Source organism: Lepidochelys kempii, chromosome 28 (genome assembly GCF_965140285.1).
Source record: "Lepidochelys kempii isolate rLepKem1 chromosome 28, rLepKem1.hap1, whole genome shotgun sequence".
NCBI lineage: Eukaryota > Metazoa > Chordata > Testudines > Cheloniidae > Lepidochelys > Lepidochelys kempii.
The window spans coordinates 3024039-3038000 of record NC_136407.1 but is presented as its reverse complement, the minus strand read 5'-3'; the positions used below and the strand labels follow the sequence as shown (position 1 = coordinate 3038000).

The 13962-nt window shown below is 54.8% G+C and overlaps 1 protein-coding gene across 1 annotated transcript in view; it reads right to left on the bottom strand.

The window, feature by feature from the left end:
- Positions 1–4143, bottom strand: part of LOC140904144 (uncharacterized) — a 30529-nt gene extending 26386 nt beyond the window's left edge. Inside the window, 2 exon segments of the mRNA XM_078850980.1 lie at positions 2891–2983; positions 3948–4143. Coding sequence (XP_078707106.1) covers positions 2891–2971 — 81 coding nt within the window. The 5' untranslated portion in view covers positions 2972–2983; positions 3948–4143.
- Positions 4144–13962: the final 9819 nt, after the last annotated feature.

The window sequence follows — 13962 nt, the reverse complement described above, 5'->3', positions numbered from 1 at the left end:
TTCCAATGTGCATTACTTTGCATTTATCAATATTGAATGTCATCTGCCATTTTGTTGCCCAGTCACCCAGTTTTGAGAGAGCCCTTTGTAGCTCTTCACAGTTTGCCTGGGTCTTAACTATCTTGAGTAGTTTTGTATCATTTGCAAATTTTGCCACCTCACTGTTTACAACTTTTCCCAGATCATTTATGAATATGTTGAATAGGACCGGTCCCACAACAGACCCCTTGGGGACACCACTATTTACCTCTCTCAATTCTGAAAACTGACTATTTATACTACCCTTTGTTTCCTATCTTTTAACCAGTTACCGATCCATGAGAGGACCTTCCCTCCTATCCCATGACAGCTTACTTTGTGTAAGAGCCTTTGGTGAGGGACCTTGTCAACGGCTTTCTGAAAATCTAAGCACACTATATCCACTGGATCCCCTTGGTCCACATGCTTGTTGACCCCCTCAAAGAATTCTAGTAGATTGGTGAGGCATGATTTCCCTTTACTAAAACCATGTTGACTCTTCCCCAACAAAATTATGTTAATCTGTGTCTGACAATTTTATTCTTTTACTAGAGTTTCAACCACTTTGCCTGGTACTGATATCGGGCTTACCAGCCTGTAATTGCCAGGATCACCTCCTTTTTTAAAAATTGGCGTCACATTAGCTACCCTCCAGTCATTTGGTCCAGAAGCTGATTTAAATGACAGGTCACAGACTACAATTAGCAGTTCTGCAATTTCACATTTGAGTCCTTCAGAACTTTTGGGTGAAAACCATCTGGTCCTGGTGACTTATTTACTGTTTAGTTTATCAATTTGTTCCAAAACCTCCCTTAATGACACCTCAATCTGGGACAGTTCCTCAGATTTGTCACTTAAAAAGAATGGCTCAGGTTTGGGAATCTCCCTCACATCCTCAGCCGTGAAGACCAATCCAAAGAATTCATTTACTTTCTCCGCAATGGCCTTATCGTCCTGGAGTGCTCCTTTAGCACCTTGATCGTCCAGTCGCCCCACGGGTTGTTTAGCAGCCTTCCTGCTTCTGATGTACTTAAAGAAATATTTACTATTACTTTTTGAGGCTTTGTCTAGCTGTTCTTCAAATTCTTTTTTGGCTTTCCTAATTATATTTGTACACTTCACTTGCCAGAGTTTATGCTTCTTTCTGTTTTCCTCACTAGGATTTCACTTCCACTTTTTAAAGGATGCCTTTTTCCCCTCTCACTGCTTCTTTTACTTAGTTGTTTAGCCACGGTGGCTCTTTATTGGTTCTTTTACTATGTTTTTTTAATTTGGGGTGTACATTGAAGTTGAGCCTCTATGATGGGGTCTTTAAAAAAGTTTCCATGCAGCTTGCAGGGATTTCACTTTTGGCACCGTACCCTTTAATTTCTGTTTCACTAATCTCCTCATTTTTGTGTCGTCCCCCTTTCTGAAATTAAATGCTACAGTGTTGGGCTGCTGAGGTGTTTTCCCCACCACAGGAATGTTAAATGTAATTATATTATGGTCACTATTACCAAAGAGTCCAGCTATATTCACCTCTTGCACCAGATCCTGTGCTTCACTTAGGACTAAATCAAGAATTGCCTCTTCTCTGGTGGGTTCCAGGACCAGCTGCTCCAAGAAGCAGTCATTTAAGGTGTCAAGAAACTTTATCTCTGCATCCCGTCCTGAGGTGACAGGTACCCAGTCAATATGGGGATAACTGAACCCCCCCATTATTATTATTGTTTATTTTAATAGCCTCTCCAATCTCCCTGAGCATTTCACAGTCACTATCATGATCCTGGCCAGGTGGTCAGTGACATGTCCCTACCGCTATATTCTCATTACTCAAGCATGGAATTACTATCCATAGAGATTCTATGGTACAGTTTGGTTCACTCAAGATTTTTACTTCATTTGATTCTATGCTTTCTTTCACATCTAGTGCCACTCCCCCACCCGCACGACCTGTTCTGTTCTTCCGATATATTTTGTACCCTGGTATTATTGTGTCCCATTGATTATCCTCATTCCACCAAGTTTCTGTGATGCCTTATATCAATATCCTCATTTAGTACAAGGCACTCTACTTCACCCATCTTATTATTTAGACTCCTAGCACTGGTATATAAGCACTTTAAAAACGTGTCACTTTTTAGCTGTCTGCCATTATATGATGTAATTGAAAGGGTCTCTTTTTTTTCCATTTGACTCTTTCTCATCAGATCCTACCTGTATTTTATTACCTTCCATCCTCTCCTCCTTACTAGGACATAGAGAATCTCCATTAATAGATCCTCCCCTAAGGGATGTCTCTGTCCGACCACATGCTCAGAGCATCCAGGAAACACCAGGGTGAGGGGACGAAGAGAGAGCCCCTCCTCTCTCCCAGCAGAATCATCACACGCCCAGCAGAACCATCACACGCCGACTAGCCACAGACTGATACAGGAGATGGAGCCCCTAGCAGGGTCCAGGGAGAGCTCCCTGGTAAGGAGCCCAACACCCTCTGCATTGTATGGAGCTGGATATGAAGGGAGGGGAAGCTCCCCAAACCTGACTAGTGGGGGCCCCCTTCATAAGTCACGGCACCCGCTGGTTAGTCGGGTCAGGCTCCAGCACTGGGAGTCTGGTCAGTTTTCCTAGCCCCATGTAGGTGGGTTATTTCCTGTTCCACAAATCAGGGCATTTCCACCGCTGAACTCATGGGTCTGTTCCTAGAATCTAGGCCACTTATTAAACTGGTCCTGGCAGCTTTGCCACTCCCTGGCCTCCTCCCTTTCTTCACCCTGTGCATTTCCTGCCCCGCTCCAACCCAGACGGTGCAAACCTTCCCCTCTCCGGGGTATTTGCTGTCCCTCTCCCTCCTGCAGGACCCCACCAGCAACCCCCCAATAATCCCTACCTGAACGGGCTCCTCTGCAGCCATTTCTCTCCCCTGTCCCGTGGGAGTACCGGATGAACTGGAGGGAAACATGGATGTCATTCTACGGCCTGGCTGGATGAGAAGGGCAGTTGTGGGGGTTTCAGAACAGGCTTTAGTGAATTTCACATCAGGCTTCCCCCAGGCCCTTTCCCTGCAGACAGACACCCTACATTCTGCCATGCTGGTAAAATACTTGATCTCTTTATTCCAGTGTAGACCTGGCCCCTCCTGCCAGGCTAAACCCACAGAGAGATTTTTCAGCCTCCCCAGTAACAAATTCTCTGAATTAAATGCTAGAAAAGAGCAGAACCAAAGAGACTGGGCAGGCTCCATGGGGGACACTGGCTCCTCCCTTCCCCCCTCCCCACCCCGGCCCTGTTGCTGGCAGAGAAGGGACACCCCATCCCCACCCCAGAGTCAGCCTGTCTCAGGGCTCCCCACACAGCCCCCGATCCCTGACCCAGGGCAACGATCTCCCACGTCAACAAACACAAATTAGTGCAGATAAAAGGGGTGGGAAAACCCCCCCAAATGGGAGGAGATTTTAAATGGACATTTGAGAATTAGGGAGAGACGGGGGGGATGAGGAGAGAGGAGAGAGCGGATCATTTGAGGGGAAAGGGGGGGAATCGCCCCGGAGTTTGCAGCCACGTGTGAGATGCTGAGAGAGAAAAGGGGAAAAGCCGGAGGGAATTTGTATCGGGGCTGAGAGGCGAGTGGCACAAACAGGGACAGGATCCAATTAACTTCCCCCCTTCCCCCGCCCCCCCACTTCCCCCCCCGGGAATTTCCTGGCTGCACAGAGACAGTTCAACCCCCCCCCACCTTCCCCCCCCCCGCAACTCCGGCTTCTCCCCCCCCGCCCGACACCCCCCAGGGGACCCCCCCGCCGGGCCCCAGTCTCTGCCCCCCCCATCCCAGCGGGGCCGGGGGCAGATCCTGGCGGCGGCTCCGCTGGGGCTGAGGCAGCCCCGAGGCTTCTCCCCGGTTCCCGGGGGCAGAGAGTCGCTTCCCCCCACCGGGGGGTCTCACTCACCGGGGGGGCTCCGGCTGGGGCAAGCAGAGCCCGGGGCTGCCCGGGGTCTGGTCCCGGCTGGAGAAACCCCCCCCCGGCCGGGCACGGAGGGGTTAATGACGGGCCCCCCACGCAGGGACCCCGGGGGGGAGCAGCCGCTGCCCAGCCCGGTCTCCCGGGTCCCACGGAGGCAGCAGCAGCGTCTGGTCCGGGCCCGAGCCCCGCCCCCAGGAGCTGCCCCGCCCCCGGGCCGGGCCCGAGCCCCGCCCCCAGGAGCTGCCCCGCCCCCAGGCCGGGCCCGAGCCCCGCCCCCAGGAGCTGCCCCGCCCCCGGGCCGGGCCCGAGCCCCGCCCCCAGGAGCTGCCCCGCCCCCGGGCTCTGAGCTTTGTTCTCCCGGCCCCGCCCCCCCAGCTGTTCCGGCGCGGCCCGGGCCTGGGGCGGGGCGAGCGGAGCCAGGCGACCAGGGCGGAGCCGCAGATTGGCCGGGCTCCAGATACAAAATGTCTCTGCGGCCGGAACAATGGGGCGGCGCGGGATCGGGCCCGGGGTCTCCAGCCCCTCGCCCCGCAGGATCGGGCCCGGGGACCCAGGCTCCTCTCCCCGCAGGATCGGGCCCGGTGACTCCAGCCCCTGCCCCTACCCCCGCAGGATCGGGCCCGGGGACCCAGGCTCCCCCCAGGATCGGGCCCGGGGACCCCTGCCCCTCTTCCCCCAGGATCGGGCCCGGGGACTCCGGCCCCTCCCCCCGCAGGATCGGGCCCGGGGACCCCTGCCCCTCTCCCCCCAGGATCGGGCCCGGGGACTCCGGCCCCTCCCCCGCAGGATCGGGCCCGGGGACTCCGGCCGGAGCAGGGTCAGCCTCACACACGTGCTCAGTCAGCTCTGCTGAAGCTGCAGCAGCTGCCCTGGCCGGGGGAGGATGAAAATCTGTTCACCGCCCCCGAGCTGAATTCCAGCGGATCCAGTGCGCAGAAGGGTCTGGCTTGTTCCCCACCGGGAGCTGGGAGCCTCGGGCTGTGCTGCTTGACGCCTGAGGGTGACTTTCCGCCAGGGGCTCCTCTGAACCCAGGTTTAGCCTGGGTGCACCCAGCTAGATGGATAATCCAGCCAACTGATGCTCCTGGACCTCCCCTGAAGCCGTGTGCCAATGCATCTCGGTCATTCTTTGACGTTTCTGTGACAACCTCTGGCTTTTTTCTAACATGAGAAATAATTTGTCAGGTCCTAACTTTTCACTTTGGGCCGGTCTGCAGGCCGGCTGTATTCTCCACCCCTCGCCGTCTTCATAAATCCAGCCTGGATATCTTCTAAAAGAGATCGTCTAGCCTAGGCCGACGCTCTGGGTTCGACGGAGATATTATTGGGTGTGTTACTACGGCCCGCGTTAGACACAAGGTCAGACTAGATGAGTGTAATGGTTAGAGATTTACACGGGTGCAAAATTTCTGTCCACGTCCGAGCCGCAGAAATGGCCCGTGGATATCAAGCGGATAGCTGCAGATTGGCAGGGCTCTAGATACAAAGTTTGATTCCGCACCCGAGCCGCGAACATCAGCGTTAGGGAAGTTGTGCGGTCCCTGCTGCCAGGCCCCTTTTGTGCCGCCCGCGGGGTTGGCACCATCTGACCCACTTACGGTTTGCAGACTCGGGCCGGCTCCCACCAGTGCGACGTGCCAGGCTTGGCACGCCGCGATGGCTGGCTGCTGGCGTGGCTCCTAATGTGCCCTGCTGACTGGGGCATGCAGTGGCCACCCCAGTGGCAAAGCCCAGCCCAGTCCCAGGGCCCCGGATGCACTGACAGAGACATGCCCCAAACTACACTAGCCTACAGGCCCCTCCTGCAGGGTGAGACTGGTCTGGGCTGGCTGCTGTGTCCCACTTGCCGGGAGCTGATGTGGGTGGTCGTGTCCACACCGCGATTGAAGCTGGCTGCCCCCATCCGCTGACAGGCTCGCTGTGGGGCTGTGTCTGGGCCAGCTGAGCCCCAAGCTCTGAGAACCCCGAAGGGGGAGGGACTCAGAAACCCACATGTTACAGCCCCTGGCTGCCAAGCCGGGCCAGCAGAGCATTTAATTGCAGTGTAGACGTACCTCAGAGAGCTCAGCGGGGCTGATGAGGAGGCTCCAAGGTAGGGACTACTGGGGATGGGAGCCGCAAATTGGGAGCATCTCCACCTGACCCCCTCCTCCCCAAGCAGCCACTTGTGGGGGGAAGGGCCACCTAGGTGGGGCAGCTGCTAGGATCAGCGGGAGGGTCTCTGGGGCTGGGGGTATGGGAGGGAGTTAGGGGTGCAGGAGTGAAGTACAGATTGGGGGGCAGGGGACTGGGGTGCAGGAGGGGGTGGACGACTCCGCCTGGGGGTGTGGGCTCTGGGGTGGGGCCAGGGATTAGGGGTCCAGGAGGGGGCTCTGCTGTGGGGAGTGGGACCAAGAGGTTTGGAGTGTGAGAGGAGGCTCCAGGCTGGGGCTGGGAGTTGGGGTGCGGGAGGGGGTACAGGCTGTGGGTGCAGGCTCTGGCATGGGGTCAGAAATGAGGGATTCAGGGTGCAGGAGGGGGCTCCGGGCTGGCGCTGAGTAATTTGGAGTGCGGGAGGGGTTAGGGTTAGGGACCCTAGAGGCTACAAAGTTGGCTGTAGATCCTGATTAGACCTGAGAGGCACAGCATTTAGGTGGTAGTTTGTCTTCACAGCAGACTTCTCCCAGGTTTTCACCTGGGTGTTGCTCTAGAATCATAGAATATCAGGGTTGGAAGGGACCTCAGGAGGTATCTAGTCCCACCCCCTGCTCAAAGCAGGACCAATCCCCAATTTTTGCCCCAAACGGCCCCCTCAAGGATTGAACTGACAACCCTGGGTTTAGCAGGCCAATCCATGCTCAAACCACTGAGCTACCCCTCCCCCAGGGTTGGAAGGGACCTCAGGAGGTATCTAGTCCAGCCCCCTGCTCAAAGCAGGACCAACCCCAACTAAATCATCCCAGCCAGGGCTTTGTCAAGCCTGACCTTAAAAACTGCTAAGCAAGGAGTTTCCACCCCGTCCCTGGGGAGCCCCTTCCAGCGCTTCCCCACCCTCCTGACCCGCCTCCTGTCCACAGATTACATGCTGCCAGCTGGGCTTGGTGGGGCTTTAAATCCCGGTGCCTGGCCTCGCTAGGGGGTGAGAATCCTGGTGCAGGGAACCCCCCTGCCCCCTCCCCCAACACACGCACACACTTCGCAAGCAGAACGCAGGCTAAACCACTCGGTTGCTCTCAGCCCCCCAAGTGCCTTCCCATGACTCCCCCTGCACCCTCATGACCGTAGCCTCCCTTTTCTCCCCCTCTGGTGCCCACGGGAGACAGCAGTGCCATGCCCCGAATGTGGAGTCACACCATTTCCAACCCATCATACCCAGCAGGGAGAGACAAGGTCTCCCTCGGTCCACTGAGACGGACTCACCCCATGGCACAGCACAGAGAACTGGGGGATCTTCCCCTCATATGCCCTAGAGACACAAACGGGAGGGCACAGCACCAGTAACCTGAGTCTGGATTTGCAGTGTGGCCACTCGCACCCAGGCTAGGCTAAACAGAGTGCCGATCACCCCGGCCAACTGCAAGCAAGGCATGCCAGTGCTGACTAGAATATGGTGGCTAGCATATAACTATAACTCATATTAATAGTATGTATTATCCGCACCATATATATGTATTAAGCACCAATAACATTAGGTACAGATATTATATCAGTGATCTTACCCAAACTGGCCTAATACCATCATCCTGTTCACTGATGCTAAGTATCCCATAACACCTTGCATCTGGTGAAGTAAATGTTTGTCACAGACGGGAAAATTGTCAAAAATCAAGATACATTCATTCTCTGTCTTATTACAACCTAGGGAATTCTCTTCACGGATCAGTGCCTGGAATATTAGCATCCCAAACAAAGACGAGGAAGGAACAGGGAAACAAGCTAGTGAATTATCTTCAGTGCTGGGAATGCTAGCATCCCGGACAAAGAAATGAACAGAACAAGAAGTTAGAGCACCGGAATGACCTGGTGGATTGGATTTTTGTGACGTGCAAAGAGAGGTGTAACTTGTAAAATCACAGAAGTGATACCAGCTGAAATGTGTAAATCGGGGAGCGCACCGTCTGCATGAGGTGAACGTAACATCACTGCATGGGATGGCTCCTCAGAGGTTGGTAGTGTACAGAACCATTTTCCTGTACCATATCAACAAACCTGACTGACATTGGGTATTTGGTCTCTTGAGTATATTTCATAATGAACCAAAGTGGGGTCAAGCAATTGACTATACAATTTAGCAGCAACAGATTTAACACAAGCCAACCAACCTCGACTTACTCATAAGAACGGCCACACTGGGTCAGACCAATGGGCCGTCTAGCCCAGTATCCTGTCTGCCAACAGTGGCCAATGCCAGGTGCTTCAGAGGGAATGAACAGCACGGGCAATCACCAAGTGGGCCATATGCTGCCGTCCACCGCCGGCTTCTGGCACTCCGAGGCTAGGGACACCCAGAACATGGGGTTGTGTCCCTGCCCATCTTGGTTAACAGCCACTGATGGACTTACCACCTCCCTCGTGTCAGGCGGCACCGTGCTGCAGAATGGGCAGAGTTGCCATATTGCCCTGTGCGAGGGGGCGGCTGAGGCTTCAGGGGGGCACGTCTCACGGACTGTAGCACCACAGCAAGCTGAGCCCCCCGTGCGAATGCTCATGCAGTGCATTGTGGGAGCGCTCGCCCTTCTATAGCGGGTTTCACTCAGGGGCCCGCAGGCTCGACAGTCCATACTCCCCAAAATGCCTTGAGGGGTGGTAGCTGACTCACAGTGCGAGGGCAGGGAACAGACCCTGCCTGGTGTATCACGGGAACGGGCCAGCCTAGTGGCCAGCAGGCCTAGCAGGCAAGTAGCAGATGGTCAAGCCCTAGAGTTCTCCCGAACGGGTGGTGGAGAGGGGTAGGGGGACCTGGGCCTCCTGCTCCACTGGGTCTGGGCCCAGGGCCCAAGAGGGAGAGGTGTGAAATGTCTCGCTTACCTCTTAGTGATGTGAGTGACTAGTCTCCTATCTCCCTGTTTTGGGGCGTGGGCGCAGCCCCCCACAATGGAGAGCTCCCACTCAGCCTCAGCCATGTGAGTTTTTCCCAGGCCCCGTCCTTGGGACCGGTTATCTTCCCTCAGCAGAGAGTGGGGGAGGGAAAAGGGGCAGGCCGCTGCCCTCCAGGTTGGGTTCAGATGCTTTCCTGTGCACCACGTCAGGCCCAGAAGCTGCAAACTGGCTCCCACCCTGCGGAGAGCGTCTCCCTCACTCTCTCCCCCGCTTGACCCTCAGCGGCCCCTTTCGAGCAGCTCCTCCCTTCGGAGGATGCGCCGCAGCTGCCGAGGGGCAGAGCCCTCTCAGACCAGTGCTGCACCGTCCCTTCCCCACTCTCTGTCTCGGGACTGTCCTAGGGGTGGGGTGGGGAAATTTCACCACGTCATAGAGTTTAAGGCCAGAAGGGGACATTGGATCATCTCCTCTGACCTCCTGGCTAGCACCGTGTGTGTCTGTGTGTGTGTGGGGTGTGTGACAGAGAACGCAAACTGTGACCAGAGGAGAACGGAACGAGAGACAGAGGCAAAAAAGCCAGAAAACCAAACATGGCCTGGATGCCTACACCGCAGTGTAACCCTGGGGCGGTGGGACCCTGGTTTATGGACTTGGTGGGCCCTAGCCCATGCTGGAGCATCTGCACTGCGTTGTAAACCTGGTTGACAATTCCTGGCCCCAGGTCTCAGCCATGCCAGCGCATCCATAGACCCACGGGGCTACAAGGGACCGCAAGGGTCATCGAGTCAAACCCCCGCCGAGCTGCAGCATTTATTGTGTCTACACCAGCTATGACTGATGGCTACCCAGCCTCCAGCCCACATTGCACTACACAAACCTTCTGACTCGGGCCTGCGGCTTGAGCTGCGTCCACACTGCCCAATGACAGGGCTTGGATCTGACTCACAGCAGGACTCGGGCTCTGACCTACCCCACCAGCGAAGTCCTAGGATCTGGGTCCTGACTCAAGTCAGATTGGTCTGTGTGTGGATGACAGGGGGGCTTGGGTTCAAACCTGAGTTACACCCTGGGCTTCATGTGCCATGTAGACATACCCAGTGTGTCCCTGGGAAAAGCTAGAAAGAGAGGGATCTTTGGGGACTGTTCACTAAGGAAGCCTGGGTTCTTCCTACATTTGGAGAAGCAGCCGTTATCCATTCCTGGTAAATAAATCAGACTGCATCAAAAGGAATCCCAGACTCCATCGATTTCTGCATCGACCTGGAACGTACCGATGGCTCTGAAATTTGACTAGTCAACTGGATCAAAAACATGCAACACTGTGAACCTAGAATTAGTGGTGCAGCCTCAACGTCTTCATGGGCCCAGAGCGGGACAACCCACCTCGCCCTGAGGTGGCTTGGGCTCAATGCAAGGGACTTCCTGTGTGACCCGGGGGAAATCACTCAGACGGGTGCTGGGTAGGTCTGTTCCCCAGATGGGTCACCCCATGCAGATTGGGCGGGTAGGTTTTTAAGGCCAGGAGGAACAGAGTGAGCCATACGCTGCCGTCCACTCCCAGCTTCTGGCGCTCCCAGCTCCTAGTCTGACCTGCCTAGCACAGTGATCCCTGAATGGAGGCCAACAACCTCTGGAGGGGCTAGAACCAGATGCACGATCCTGGGTAAAGGTCTTAAAGGTCCATAACTGAATTACCCACCCAGCTAAAACTGGGCACTTTACTTCCAGTTTAGAGTCAATGGGGCCAGACCCCAGCTAGTGTCAATGGGTGTCTCTCCAATGGAGTCAATGGGGCCAGATCCCAGTTGGTGTCAATGGGCGTCTCTCCATTGGAGTCAATGGGGCCAGACCCCAGCTAGTGTCAATGGGTGTCTCTCCATTGGAGTCAATGGGGCCAGATCCCAGTTGGTGTCAATGGGTGTCTCTCCAATGGAGTCAATGAGGCCACACCCCAGCTAGTGTCAATGGGTGTCTCTCCAATGGAGTCAATGGGGCCAGATCCCAGTTGGTGTCAATGGGCATCTCTCCATTGGAGTCAATGGGGCCAGACCCCAGCTAGTGTCAATGGGCGTCTCTCATTGGAGTCAATGGGGCCAGATCCCAGTTGGTATCAATGGGTGTCTCTCCAATGGAGTCAATGAGGCCAGATCCTGGCTGGTGTCAGTGGGCGTCTCTCCAATGGAGTCAATGAGGCCAGACCCCGGCTGGTGTCAATGGGCGTCTCTCATTGGAGTCAATGGGGCCAGATCCCAACTGCTGTAAATGGGCGTCTCTCATTGGAGTCCATGGGGACAGATCCCAGCCGGTGTCAATGGGCATCTCTCCATTGGAATCAATGGGGCCAGATCCCAGCTGGTGTCAATGGGCGTCTCTCATTGGAGTCAATGGGGCCAGACCCCAGCTGCTGTCAATGGAGTGACACTGATTTTCCTGCCCTCTGGACCAGTGCAGAGATCCACCCGCCAAATCAGCTGAACTTCCCAGGGTGCCAGAGGGGAGGGAATCTGCACAGCAGCATATTTTAGGACTATTCAAACCCAGCTCCCCCAGTCTCTCCCCTACCTGCCTGCTGTTGACAGCGGCATGCTGGGCCAAGCTCCAGTAGATGATCATGGCGAGGAACTTGATAAGCTCAGCTCTGGTCTGCAGTGTGGAGGGGACACCTGATGAGCGGAGAACATGAGACAAGCAGTGAGCTAACACCTAGCATCATCTCTGCCCTGGGGAACAACACACGTCTACACACACACACACCCACAAACAGCTGCCTCAATGCCCCCTTCCCATGCACCACTAAAAGCTGGGGACTGACTGGCTAAGCAGCAGGTCTACAGAAAAGGACCTGGGGATTACAGTGGAGGAGAAGTTGGATATGAGTCAGCAGTGTGCCTTTGTTGCTAAGAAGGTCAATGGCATATTGGGCTGCATTAGTAGGAGCATTGCCAGCAGATGGAGGGAAGTGATTATTCCCTGTACACATCACTGGTGAGGCCACATCTGGAGTACTGCGTCCAGTTTTGGACCCCCCACTACAGAAGGGATGTGGACAAATTGGAGAGAGTCCAGTGGAGGGCAACGAAAATGTTTAGGAGGCTGGAGCACAGGACTTAAGAGGAGAGGCTGAGGGAACTGGGATTATTTAGTCTGCAGAAGAGAAGAATGAGGGGGGATTTGATAGCAGCCTTCAACTGCCTGAAGGGGGGTCCCAAAGAGGATGGAGCTCGGCTGGTCTCAGTGGTGGCAGATGACAGAACAAGGAGTAATGGTCTCAAGTTGCAGTGGGGGAGGTCTAGGTTGGATATTAGGAAACACTATTTCACGAGGAGGATGGTGAAGCACTGGAATGGGTGCCCTAGGGAGGTGGTGGAATCTCCTTCCTTAGAGGTTTTTAAGGCCCAGCTTGACAGAGCCCTGGCTGGGATGATTTAGTGTGGGTTGGTCCTGCTTTGAGCAGGGGGTTGGACTAGATGACCTCATAAGGTCTCTTCCAACCCTAATCTATGATTCTACGATTCCCCGCAACGAGGAATGGGGAAAATAATGGAGTTTTTGGTTCACAGGCCATACAAGGGGGAAAAAATAATTCCAGGTCCATCCAAAACTGAAATTTTTCATGAACTGAAAGGTCATAATGAAAATCAAAATGTTTCCTTTGGAGATTGTTGAAATGGAACATTTCCTAGATGCTAAAGCCACTGTGACAATCTATTCTGACCTGTGTAACTTCCCGGAGTTAATTCCTGGTTCAGCTAGAGCAGAGCCTTCAGAAAAACATCCACTCTTGAGCTAAAAATTAGCAGTGGTGGAGAACCCACTGCAGCCCTTGGGAAGTTATTCCAATGGTTGATTCCCTTCCCTGGTAAAAATTTACACCTTCATTCCAGTGGGAATTTGTTTGGCTTCAACTTCCAGCCACTGGATCTTCCTCTGCTAGATCGAAAAGCCTGTTATCAAATTTTTGTTCCCCACGTGGGTCCTTATACACTGGTTTGGCCTCCACCCGGAGCAGCGAGACCACAAGGAGAGGCCTCCACGGTTCCTTCCCTGGGCAGTGCGGCCACACTTCCTGCCCATAAACCCTTCGGTGAAGATCTCGGCCACCCAGGCCTGCCGCTCGGAGTCCTTCTCGACAGTGGAGTCGATCTGGTAGTGCAGCTCAGTGATGCCAGAGACAAAGCTGTAGGGGTCAAAGGAGAAACCAGTGAGCCAGGTCGCATGCAATGGGGTTACTCCAGGGTCACGCCAGGCTGAGCAGAGGGGAACCAGCCCTAGTAACTCCAGTGGAGTTACTCCTCATTTACACAAGGGGGCAGTGAGAAAGGAATCAAACCCCAATGAAATAATAAATGACAGAGAATGAAGTGCTGTGGGACAGTCACTAGATGGTGCCACAGGACTAGGAATACATATTGTACATCTCCTAACAGAGCTTCAGTTGTGAGCTGTTTGCCTCACACAGGGATTCCACACCGAGATTTTTGTCTCGGTGGCAGGATGCTGCTAACAGCACTGAGGTGATTTCAGTGATTCCTGGAAGTTAACCCCACTCCGGTCACCTATACTGACCTCCCTGCCCAACACAGACATCAAAATGTCACCCGGCAAGTCCTCGGTGAGGGGTAACAGGGTATCGCAGTTCTGGGAGTCCTGATCAAGATGTCAGACCTGCACTGCTACCAACAGAACAATGCTGATTTACCAGCCGGGGTCTGGCCCCATTGACTCCAAGGGAGAGACGCCCATTGACACCAGCCGGGGTCTGGCCCCATTGACTCCAAGGGAGAGACGCCCATTGACACCAGCCGGGGTCTGGCCCCATTGACTCCAAGGGAGAGACGCCCATTGAAACCAGCCGGGAGCTGGCCCCATTGACTCCAAGGGAGAGACGCCCATTGACACCAGCCAGGAGCTGGCCCCATTGACTCCAATGGAGAGACGCCCATTGACACCAGCCGGGGTCGGGCCCCATTGACTCCAAGGG